The following is a 13,044-nucleotide window of genomic DNA, read 5'->3' on the forward strand; positions in this document are numbered from 1 at the left end:
CAGAGAGATACAAATTTGCCTAATACTGTGTTTAACTTCTTCCAAGACTTACCTGAGACTCAAACTGTGGCCATGGGTATTCATTAAAAACTCTTATCACTGTGGCACAATTTCTTCTTCTGCATTTCGGAGCTTGTTTAGGAATGCTAGGTTCCAAGAAACTGTATAAATAAAGCCAATTTAGTGAGAAAACAGTGCAACCTGGTTGTCTGAAGTGCCTGATGAATTTCATCTAATGGTGTAAAGAGCACTCCCAGGTGCTTCGACAGCTTCACACAGCAGGACTGGGCGAGATTACTGACTTTGTATATGTCTATGACATTTACACACATTTGGGTATTTACTGTACATACTTTAAAATAATGGTTAGGTGCTGTCATTTTCATGATTCTGACAGTTGAGAAACCATGTTAGGGAGAGAGCTTTGTGCGACACCCTAATCAGACCGTGAAGGGACAGGTCTGAGTTGTTCATAGTGCAGAGCGAGGCATGGCCACGGTACACAGCACACACGTGATAGGCAAATATTTAATGCACTGAGCCTTTTGTGTGTAAGGATAATTAGTTACTTTAAGGTATTCGGCATACACTTTTACATTTCCATTTTACTGGTCACTGTGGGGCCTAGATACAACTGAACTGTTCAATCCTAATCAAATAAAACTATTAGTACATTCTTACACATCTCTTTGGGACAAAGTACCTCCTAACTAAAGAGTATCCAATGTAAATTTTTTATGGACAAAGTAAATGTTTATAAATATTTTGGCATTTTATAACTTTTCCTAGCATAGCTTGAGGGCTGGTAAGAAACTCAGCAGAAACAGGCTGTGGTTGGCATGAAGGCTCTCTCTCTCTGCTCTAGGGGATTTTATTCACTTTGGGACAAAAGCAATATAGTAGCATCTTTTCACTGACCAAGGTAACCAGAGTGTTGATCAGATCACACTGATACCTACAAGTGGCCAAAATTAAATGAGAAGCATGGGGGGAGGTGCCAGGAAGTGGCAGGGGTATAGAGTGTGAGAGAGAGCAGATGCATGTGAGTGTGATGTGATGAGGGAAGCAGCTCAAGAGCTGACACTTAAACCCAGAATAATTTCAGAGGTGAAAAATTACCACCTCTCTTACTAGTGACATTGAAGAGAAAAAAAATTAGGGGTTTTCACTGATATGTTACAAGCATTTAGGCAAAAACACAACAGAAACCAAATCAAGTCACTATAAAGCAGTAAGAAAATATTAAAAAAAAGACATTATCAAACTTTAGTGAATGTTATTCTGTCTCGAAAATTTAGATGTCTGTTTAAACTAAAATTTTGCCAAAAACAAATCCAAAGTGAAAAAGTAGCAATTTTAGTAAAGACATTAACAAATATTATGCAGATAGAGATACACATATGAATAATGCAAGAGATTTACAGAAATGTAGTTTTGGCACTTTTACTTGGATTTTTTAAAGAAAGTGAATACAAATATCTTTGTACACAAATTCTCATTCTGGAGAAATAGGATGTAGAATTAAAAGGTGCCAACATCTCCCTTCTTAAAAATAACATTGAAACGGGTAACTGTACCTGTTAAATCTCCTGGTTGGCAACTTTTAAAATCTGGCTTCCACCTAACTCCACAAATTTGACAAAGTTATTTTTGTTTGTGTAAGTGATACTGGTTATCCACTTCCAGTACATGTACCATTTGGCCAGCGGTCCATAAATAATATTAACATTTTCAATGTAGAAATCTTAAAGTTCTAAAGGGAAATACTGCTCAGTAGATAAATTCTCCTGGAATTTCTTGTAGCAAAGGTTCCTCAAATTTAAATCGTTTGGAAATGGCCTTTTGCTCCATTTTCTCTTTTTCAGACTGTCTGCATTGTCCTAGAGTATATGAAGTAACTACAATTAACTCTTCGGTTACAATGGATTCTTCGGTTTCTGATTTGTCGGTATCTGAATTAATTTCAGGCACAGAATGACCTTCTTGGAGGGCATTTGCTTCTTCTTGTGCCTTTTCCATCCTGAAAGAAGGCTCTTGAATACTGCTCTGTGTCAACCAGGGGTGCTTTAGACATTCTTCAGCAGTGGCTCGATCTCTGTAAAGATACATGTTTTACAGTTAAGACATGTTAGAACCTCAATTAAAATTAGAGCATAAGGTACTGTATTTATTGTATTATATTTTGGGAAGTCTGACAAGTTGGCAAAAATCTTACTGTGATTCCTGAATAAAACTATTAGTCTTGGAATTTGGGTGCAATTTCCCACAATGCTGAAAATTTTGTGAAAATGTTGAAATATTTTAAGTAAGTTATGTCTGAAACACTCTCTTGAGAGACACCAAGAACAGATGGGAAGTATCTGCTAGAGATTAGCTGTCATTTCACTGTCAATTTCTACTAACCATGAATTATGAGTGCTATTTACTGCCATGACACATTTGCAATAATACAGTTTTGCTAATTAATATTTAAATCCTGTTATACTGAGGTATGGTTCACATTTTCTCAAAATATTTTCATTTTTGCCCCCTTTTCTTTCAAGTTATATTAAGCCAAGGGTTTCACCTAGATTTATGTCAACATTTTTGTGTTTCCATTTTGGTGTTTTAGATGTTGAACTATTCGTGGTTGGAGGAGATTCAATAAAAAACTGACAAGATCAATATTAAACTAATAAAAATAATACTTACTCAGGTTTCTTAACTAAAAGTGTCCTGATGAAATCAACAGCCGACTCAGACAAAACATCAAATTCTTCTTCAGAATAACTTAAATTCATCTGTGAGATGTTTAAGAATGTTTCTTGTTTATCGTTGCCTAAGAAAGGTGATATTCCTGTAAGCATGACATATGTTAACACTCCAATGCTCCTAAATTAGAAAGAAAATAAAAGAAAAATTTAGTACCATACTCATTTCTTGAAACTAATTTGATCAATTTTTCATTAATAAGTCTTACCACATATCTGTTGCCATGCTTATAGGATCATAACTAAGAATTTCAGGAGCTAGTATCAGAAAGAGAAGAAAACATTTAGTTTTGTGGAAAAAAATTACTAATTTGTTCTGAGAGATAAAAAATTAAGCATTAGAAACTATAAGGCACTATTCAATGTTTGGGCTAAAATGAAAGGTTACCATAAATTAATATGAATTAATATAAAGCCTAACTAGATGTTTGTAATTAACTTGTTTACTTTTCACACTTCTACCCACCATTGTTGAGTCCCTAGTATTTTACAAATATTTAAATATTTTAAAAACACCAAATATAAACTGACAGTTTCTGTGTTATTATCAAGCATTGTCTCTATCAGATCATGGCTTTTAAAACTTTCTCAATGCCACTGACATTTCTCCTTCTCCATTGCGTCACCCTCACCCGTGGCACTTTCTCCTCTCACCTGGGCCTTTTCAACTACTTGTCCCACCCCTCTGATCTATTCTTTCTGTTGCAGTCAGAGTGAGCTTTTTAAAACATCTACCCATTAACAAAAAGTCAACAAGGTTAAAAAAAAAATTTGGGCATTCTGAGACTGCAGGCATGGGACAAAGGCAACTAAGTTGCATCTATAGAATTGAGAAAAATAATATGCTTTGAGGCTGGGTGCCCAGCACTTTGCAAGGCCAAGGTGGGAGGATCGCTTGAACCAGGAGTTCAAGACCAGCCTGGGCAACATAATGAGACTCTGTCTCTACAAAAAATAAACAAAAGCTAGCCGAGTGTCATAGTGCATGCCTGTAGACCCAGCTACTGGGGAGGCTGAGGTGGGAGGATCACTTGAGCCTGGGAGATCAAGGCTGCAGTGAGCCGAGATAGTGCCAGTGCACTCCAGCCTGGGTGATAGGGTGAGACCGTGTCTCACAAAAAAAAAAAAAAAATTTTTTTTGATATAAATTGCTGCCACACATAAACACAATAGAAAGACACTGTCAAATATGCAACAATTCAGGAAAAATATTATTAAAATGCTCCTTAAAAAAATCTACTCACAATCCACTTAACTGAAGATAATTTTTTTTCAAAACTATACAAATAAGGAGGCTAAACTATTAAAATGCAGTCAATAAGTACTGAATCCACGGAAAAACAGATCAAAGACTAAAAAACTGTGGTAATTACAATTAAAAAAGGAATGAAAATGTTCTATTTCTATGAAAAAACGAAATACTCAAGGTCATGTATCTACTACTAATTTGTGACAAACCCCCATAGAATGAGTGGGAGGAAGAGGTTGGAAAGGAAATGTTAGGTATGCTAATCTCCTAAATTTTGATTTCTGAAATGGTTGAGTGAGAAACAGAGGTTGTGAATGTTAAAAGTTTCAAAAGAAATGACTAGGAAATTAAAAATGAAATGCATAGCATCCAAATTACCGGGGAAGAAACAGTAAAACAGAGACCACATAGCAAGACTGTGGGAGGAAGGGTACAGGAAATACCAATAGCTTACTTTTTTGAGTGCTTATTATGTGCTGAATATTGGTTTAAGGGCTTTGTACAGCAAATCCAATGAAATCCTTACAAATTCCCTATGAGGTCGGTACTATTACTAGCCCCTTTTTATGGACAGAGGAATCTGAGGTATAAAGAGATTTAAGGGCCAAGGTCACATAGATGGCAAGTACAAGGCCAGAACGCACACCAGTTTCTGTGTGTGTAAAATGACTGTGGGAGGCATAAACTCACCTTTTAAAAGGTGAGTCACGGAAGGAAAAAGGAGAGTCCCTTTGTTTTTCTGTATTATGTACTTTTGAATCATTTTTAGTTTTTTTCTTTTTGGATTGAGCTTGTACTTCCATTATAATGTTTTGAGATGGGGAAAGGCTCTTGATAGAAAATTTAAAATTTACTAAGGAACAGAAAGCTCTAAAACAAATCACTAGCCTGGGCAACACAGTGAGACCCTTCTTTACCAAAAAAACAAAAAACTGGCCCGCTGTGCTGGCACGTGCCTGTGGTCCCAGCTACTCGGGAGGCTGAGGCAGGAGGAGCTCAAGTTGGGAGCTACAACAAGCTATGATGGTGCCACTGCATTCCAGCCTGGGTGGCAGAGTGAGACTCTCAAACAACAACAAAGAAAGCATTAAAACAAAACAAAAACCCACCTCATTCAGGGAAATAATTACTATTTTGATTTTTCAGCTCACAGACCTACATTCTGCAGTCTTGTGTATTTCAGCTTATAATGGTACCCATTAAATTTGGCTAAAACACTTGGGTTGCTGCTTTCCCTAAAGAAACACTATTAAGTCATATCCCAAAAACTTACTTAGTGGTCATGATGCATATTAGTCAGCATACTGAAAATTAAGTATTCGGGCCCATTAAAATATATTAAAAAATTTAAAGCTTGTTTCTGTGCCTGTGTCATCTTTTATTATCTAATTAAGGATCTTTTAAAAAATCTCTGAATTATTTTTTGGACTACCATTGCCATACGGGTTTGTTTTCTTCAACCCTATTGGCCCTCCTGAGTCTTTCTGTGCTCCGGATAGCTCTTTTCTTGTAACATCCTCAGTCTTTCAAGAACTACTCACTCCTTTTACCCTCTTCTCTGAAAGGAGACCCCGCCCTCTTCATTCCCCCTCTTCTAGCCTGTATTTGCTCACTTCACACTTCTACCCTCAGGCAGAGAGTCTTCCCTCAGGCCCAGGCCACAGCCTTCTCCATTCCTGCCACGGCCGCCCTCCTCTTCTCCCAGGTCTGCTGGCAGCCTAGGTGACTTCCACACTGATGTCCATGACCCAGACAGCCTACCTTCACAGTTTCTTGATTCCCTGGTCTAAAGAACTGCCTTTCCAGCCTTACATCCAAGGCCTCATAATTACAAAGAGCTATTTCACCATTGAAATTTTAAATATTAATATTCTTCTTTCTTTTTTTTGAGATGGAGTCTCACTCTGTCGCCCAAGCTGGAGTGCAGTGGCATGATCTTGGCTCACTGCAAGCTCCGCCTCCCAGGTTCACACCATTCTCCTGCCTCAGCCTCCTGAGTGGTGCGCACCAACATGCCTGGCTAATTTTTGCATTTTTAGTAGAGATGGGTTTTGCCATGTTGGCCAGGCTGGTCTCAGATTCCTGGCCTCAAGTGATCTGCCCACCTTGGCCTCCCAAAGTGCTGGGATTACAGGCGTGAGCCACTGCACCTGGCCTAAATATTAATATTCTAATCTCTGGTCACAACCTCTCAATTTCACAGCCTTATTCTATAGATACCTTAAAAAAACCATCAAACTATTAATCTTTCAAACTCCAATTTTCCTCAGTCTATCAAAGAAAGTAATAGTTGACTTCTTTGATGATAGGCATAGACCTATGGAGTATCATCATAAAGCTGCTTTCTTGCCGCTACCTTCAATGTTTAAGCTTTTTCTTTCTGCCAGAAGCACTCAACCATGGATCCAACCAAATGCCCTCTCTGCTCCACACTTCTGTGGAACCTCAGACTTGGCAATTCCTTTGTCAGTGTTTGTTATCAACCAGAACATCCTTAAAGGTCCTTACTTGTTAAATATCCTCCCAACCTCAGATAAGCTAATATCCTACTTTGTTAAGAAAATCCTCTCCTAGGCCGGGCACGGTGGCTCACGCTTGTAATCCCAGCACTTTGGGAGGCTGAGGCGGGCGGATCACGAGGTCAGGAGATCGAGACCACGGTGAAACGCCGTCTCTACTAAAAAATACAAAAAATTAGCCGGGCGTGGTGGTGGGTGCCTGTAGTCCCAGCTACTCGGAGAGGCTGAGAAAGGAGAATGGCGTGAACCCGGGAGGCGGAGCTTGCAGTGAGCCGAGATTGCGCCACTGCACTCCAGCCTGGGCAACAAAGCAAGATACAGTCTCAAAAAAAAAAAAAAAAAAAAAAAAAAAAAAAAAAAAAAGAAAATCCTCTCCTATTCCTTTTAGAAGTAATCCCTTCAAATTCTCTTAGCTCTGTAGTGAAGAGATAGTGAAGAGATCACCAGTTTGGTATCTTACTCTTGAAAGTTTTCCACTGTAAAATGTAATCCAAAGGAATAAATCTCTGATGGTAGAATTTCAACATAGTAGATAGCTGGCTCCACTATGAGTCATGCCACATGGACAAGTCCCCTAATGAAGGTGATGCCTGACCCCAGAGCAAAACTACTTTTATGAATACTTACCCACATATTCAGGGGTACCCATAATTTCTCGGAGCTCTTCACTGTTCTTCAATATTCTTGAAAGGCCAAAATCAACAATCTTAATGTCACCCAGTGGAGATTCGCTTGTCAACAGAATATTCTGAGGCTAAAAAACAACATACCCCCCAAAAATCAATAGAACTATGATTACACAAAACATGTAGCCCATAAAACATATATTTCACCTGTGAAACTGAAACTGAGGAATTTAACAGTAAACAGTCATTTGTTAAAGAAACATTTTTACAATATACTTCCTATGTATAAGGCAGCAGGCCTGTACTCTCTTGTATTTTCAATCTCTTCCCCTACCCTGGCTCTTCCTCAGCATATAACTATGTTTCTATCCCTACCTTATGGAAACCATTCCCCATGACCCCGAATCTCCTTCCAGGCAGCACACTTACCTCCTACTATTCCCTCAAAGCTCAGCTTCTTGAAAGCATGGTCAAGCACAATTGGTATTGTTTTCTCAGTGCAACTAAATCTCTTTTGCCCCCTTGACTGAATCTGCCTTCATTAAGGTCACAATAACTTCAATAATCAAAGACCCACCAAATCCCGTCTGTGTCTTTCAGGGAGTATTTTGCATGCAATGATTTCTGTAGCACTGGGCACTGTCAAGCATCCTTGTATTGTTGAAATTCCTCCCCATTTTCTCCACGTTGGGTCTCTTCCTTCTTCTACAGATCTCTCACTATTTTCTCAATGTTTTCCTTCTGTCCTCCTTTTAAATATTTGTGTTGTTCAGGATCTCTCGCTGCATGGCCCTCTTCTCCCACCACTCTGCATTCTATTTTGGAGCAGTTTCATCTACTTCCAAAGCTTCAGCTGCCACTTACATACTGATGACTTTCACCCTAAGTTCTCTCTGGACTTGTGAGTGGGGACATGTGGGGTGAGGACATGTACAGTAATGGGAAAGAGCTCCCCAGAGCCACAGAATCAGTGAGGTTCATATCCGTGGAGTCATTTTTACCCAATGGAAAATAACCTAAGATACTTTCACATAAAAAGACAAGCAAATATATTATGGACCAGAATGTAAAATTCATTAAATTTTTAAAACACGAAATGTGAAAGTTTGTGTTTGCATTATAAAGGGTCCTCACTTAATGTTTTCTGCCATTAAGAATATTTCCAAAGGTAAGCTGAGAAACATTGGTAAATTACAAATACTTCACTATAACACCCAGTGTTTTAAGATTGGGCCCCTGCTTCCTTTTCAAGATTAATCTCCTGTCATGGCTCCAAAGGCAATCTGTGTTCCAAATCAAACAGTCTGTAATCCCTAAATAACACAGCTACTCCCACATCTCATGCCTTTGCACATGTACTGCCTTTGTTCAGGACGCCCTCTCCCCATTTCTCCCTTACAGATTTATTCTCATCCCTCATTCCATGCATGATGGGTCTCAATAAAGAACCAATTCCTCTGTAAAGCCTGCCCTGGCCTCCCCTGCTCCTTCCAGGGAGGGCTTGATGGCTGCCCGATCCCTGCTCCACAGCATGGTATACACAGCATGCTTACTCCATTGTTTTGTTAGCTATTTGTTTCTGTCTCCATCACATTGGTCCCCTAGATGTATAGAATGAATGTTCACATTTCCTTTCCTTCCATTCATATTCTGCCCCTCCATCTGACTTCTGTCCTCTCATTCCACTACAAATCACAAAATCCAGTGATATTTTTCAATGCTTTTTTCTGGACCACTCCCTTAGCAGTGTTTGACAAAGTTAACCCTCCTTCCTTGTTTATATATTATTTTTCTCTTGGCTCCCATGACAAAACACTGTCCTGGCTTTCTTCCTATCTCTGGCTGTGTCTTCCATCTCCTCTGATGGGCCACCTTCTTTTACCCGGTCCACTGGATGCTGGGTTTCTCAAGGCTTGATCTTGAGGCCTTTCCTCTTTTTACTCCAAACTCTCAGCTTGCATGATCTGCACCCAAGGCTTAAATATCACCTACACCTTAAGACTCACAATGTTTTTCTCTCTTTCAGACCTCTTCAACCAGCTGCTTACCTATTATCTCCCCTTTGATGTCTCAAAGGTACCTCAAATTCAACATGACCAAAAACAGACTCCTATTTTCCTTCCTAAATCAGATTCTCCCTATGCCAATGACAGGCATCTCAGTGAATGCTGTGGTCATCCCTCAGAATAGGAGAGAACATTAACAATCATCTTGGCCATTCCGTTCCTCCCCCCTCTTCCATTTAGCTAACATGTCACCGCAGTTTATTTTAAATACTAAATTCCAAGCATTTCTAGACTTTGCCTATTTCTCTCCATCTACAGAAAATTAAAGCTATGTTTCTTGCTCTATTGCAATGGCCTCTTCAAAGGTTTGCTAGGATCTATTTTGCCCACATTGCAGCCAGAAGATTCTTTTGTATTACATAAATTGGATCTGTTGACCTCTTTCCTAAACCCTTCCACAGCCTCCCACTGCTGTTAGACAACCTCCAAACTCCTTCGCATGGTGTGCATGTCCTGAGGTCCAGCTTCTGCCTAACTAGCTCTCCAGACTCATCATATGCCATGATCCCCCTGGCTCCATGAAGCTGGGTCCGACGGGACACTTTCCAGTCTCATACTTGCCATGTTCCCTCTCACAAGAGTGAATTTGTATATTGTATTCCCTCAGTCTAGAACACTTTTTTCTGTTCTTCTTTGCCTAGTCTCAACTTGGTGAGAAGGCCTAAGATGGTAGTGAAACAGATTACAACAATTTCCATCGATGAGAGGGACTACAGTATGAAAAACGGAATTGAGACGGAATTGAGGCATAGATGGTCCCTCTTTTTTTGAGGCGGAGTCTTGCTCTTTTGCCCAGGCTGGAGTGCAGTGGCGTGATCTCAGGCTCACTGCAAGCTCCACCTCCCGGGTTCAGGCCATTTTCCTGCCTCAGCCTCCTGAGTAGTTGGGACTACAGAAGCCCGCCACCACACCCGGCTAATTTTTTGTATTTTTAGTAGAGATGGGGTTTCACCGTGTTAGCCAGGATGGTCTCGATCTCCTGACCTCGTGATCCACCTGCCTCAGCCTCTCAAAGTGCTGGGATTACAGGCGTGAGCCACCGTGCCCGGCCAGACGGTCCCTCTTTTTAAAAAGGGTCTTACCTTCTACCCAACCATCCATCCTACCCTTTTCTATTATGAAAATGCCTGTAGGTTTATCAGTCTGAATTCAGAGAACGGGAAGAATCTACAGCTTCATGAGGACAGAAGCCACAGCACTGATTACTCTTTTGTCACTGTGATCAGTGCCTACCACACATTTATATTTGTTGGGTGAATGAATACAAGAAACATAACTAAAAAAATTAAGAGGGTGTCCATTTTGTGTTAGGACTAGTGGTAGTATAAATATTAGCAATAAGAACGCCCTACTATCAGAGTTTATAATCAAGAGAAAATAGATGGACCTGCCAGGCTCAAGTCACTCTTCTGGGAATTGCACCATGAGAGCAATATATACAAAGTGCTCAGGCAATAAATATATCAGAGTGATTAATTCTGCCCTGGAAAATTACAGAGGAGATACGTGAGCAGACCCTGAAGGGTAAAAAGATTTCCTCATTTTTTCAACAAATATTTATTGATTGCCTAATGAGCTAGGCCCTGGGGAAATAACAGAAAACAAGACACCAGTCCTCTCATTTGGAGCCCTGCATCTTAATGAAGACAAATAAGTACACCTCAGGTCACTTTAAGCACTATGGGGAACTCAAAGCAGGGTGATGGGCGAGAGTGGTTGCTTGGGGTGTGTGCATGGGCATGCTATCTTTAGGGGAGTCAGAGAAGGCCTCTCTAAGAAGGCAACCTGAAGGAGGAGAGGACAATGTTAAAAAAGAGCCAGTCACGGCTCAGTGTCCTGGAGGGGTTGGGGTAAGCAGGAAGCACTCCAGGTAGAGGGAAGAGAAGTATAGAGGCCGTACTGCTGTGGAGCATCTGCAGGAAATCCTGTGTGGCTGGAGGACAGCACAAGGCAAAAGGGGTACGAGTGGTGGGAGGCATGAGGTTGGAAAGGAAATGGCTAGGAGGTCACAGGGCTTTGTAGGCTATTCTGGAGTAAATGGCAGGAGGCAGGCCACATTTTCTTTGTTAATTAGCTTCTAGCTAATTCTTCAGGAAAAAAACACCTATGTACCATCATGACTATGAGTCCTCAGACTTTTCAAGGCAATTTTAGTTTTCATATGTTAATAAAATACTATAGTACAACAAAAGGGCTGGGCGCAGTGGCTCACATCTGTAATTCCAGCAATTTGGGAGGCCGAGGTGAGTGGATTGTTTGAGCTTAGGAGTTCAAGACCAGCCTGGGCAACATGATGAAAACCTGTCTCCACCAAAAATACAAAAAATTAGCCAGGCATGGTGGTGTACACCTGTAGTCCCAGCTACTTGGGAGGCCGAGGTGGGAGGATCACTTGAGCCTGGGAGGCAGAGGTTGCAGTGAGCCGAGATAGTGCCACTGCACTCCAATCTGGGTAACAGAGTAAGACCCTGTCAAAAACAAAAAACAAAACAAAAACTATAGTCACCACAAAATGTCTGTTATTCAGGCAAATTTGATAAGGAGGGGTTTGGTTCAGTGATACATATTCATAATTGAATGTTTTGCCCTTTCGAGTACACACAAAATGCCAGGTGAAATACTGCTAGGGAAAATCTTCACCAAATCTTGAGATTTTCTTGTGATTAGTAAACATGTACATTCTATGAATGTTCTTAAATACCATTTGTTCCCTTAAAATATTTTAAATGTTTTTCCCTTTTATGTGTTTACACTTTATATTCCCTGAGAAATGCTTTCTTTAGTTACTATGCAAAAACTAATTGGTTTGATGGTAATGTTGTAAATCCTAAATTAGTGTGATCAAATTATTAAAATCTTACTGTATGAGAAGTCTAGGCCCTGTTACATGCATCTATGATACACCAATGTGAGAGACTTTCTAAATATGAAGTTAAACAACTGAGAGAGAGGTTGCTAGAATAAACACATTTCTCATAAAATCAGAGCTATTTCATGGGATTTCAGTTAATATTTATTATGTGGCCTTTACCAACTAACTGTGACCTATTTTGACCACAGGGCTATTTTCAAAAATAGATTTTGCTTCTCTAAATGAAATATATGTACAATTATAGGACTATAATCTCTGTTAGTTCTTCGATGGTGAAATATATCTACTTCCAATAAGCTGAAATACATGTCCTGAAAACAAAGCTAAGTACCTCAGCATTTACAATTTAAACTTCCTTCCAGTTCATGATAAAGAAGTTGTGGCACACAAAACCTAGTTCTATTTAAAATGTATGAATCCCAGGTAGTAAGCGAGAGAAAGAAGCAAGGTCAATCAATAGAGAGGTGATGACAGTGGAATAAGCAGAAAACCTGCAGACGGTTCATAAATAGATGGTGGCTGTAGGGAAGTCTTTTATTTATCTCAGTAACTTCATCTTTGTACATAATCCATTTAACATTTACTGAACAATCACCACTGGAGAAGATTTAGCGGCTAAGATCATTGTAAAGTTGAGGTTAACCTGCTCAATAAGGCTTAGGGTATCATGGACAGGGTTTTAAGGAACATTTTATCTGACAATTAAAGTTCTAGTACATTGACTATTAAAACCCAGGCAAGAGTAGAGAAATAGGTTAATAATCCTGTCTAAATTAATTTGGGGGACTGTTTAGGAATGTTTTTGTTACCCCTGCTTAAATTTAAATCTCATATGGAAAGTCCCAGCTTCTGGCTACTTTTTTTGAAATTAATTTTTAGAAATTAATGTTTTAATAAAAAAAAGTTTTTGAGACAGGATCTCACTCTGTTTCCCAAGCTGGAATGCAGGGGTGCAATCATAG

General features: G+C 39.7%; 1 protein-coding gene across 2 annotated transcripts in view; it reads right to left on the minus strand.

Annotated features, from left to right (window-relative positions):
* Positions 1 to 1,427: 1,427 nt before the first annotated feature.
* Positions 1,428 to 13,044, minus strand: part of STK17A (serine/threonine kinase 17a) — a 42,870-nt gene continuing 31,253 nt past the window's right edge. For both annotated transcript variants that reach the window (XM_055293326.2, XM_055293328.2), the window contains exons 4-7: positions 7,146 to 7,272; positions 2,960 to 3,008; positions 2,692 to 2,871; positions 1,428 to 2,095 (exon numbers count right to left, since the gene is read on the minus strand). In XM_055293326.2, coding sequence (XP_055149301.1) covers positions 1,771 to 2,095; positions 2,692 to 2,871; positions 2,960 to 3,008; positions 7,146 to 7,272 — 681 coding nt within the window. In that variant the 3' untranslated portion in view covers positions 1,428 to 1,770. The remainder of the gene's footprint in view (positions 2,096 to 2,691; positions 2,872 to 2,959; positions 3,009 to 7,145; positions 7,273 to 13,044) is intronic.

This window comes from Symphalangus syndactylus, chromosome 9 (assembly GCF_028878055.3).
Source record: "Symphalangus syndactylus isolate Jambi chromosome 9, NHGRI_mSymSyn1-v2.1_pri, whole genome shotgun sequence".
Classification (NCBI taxonomy): domain Eukaryota; kingdom Metazoa; phylum Chordata; class Mammalia; order Primates; family Hylobatidae; genus Symphalangus; species Symphalangus syndactylus.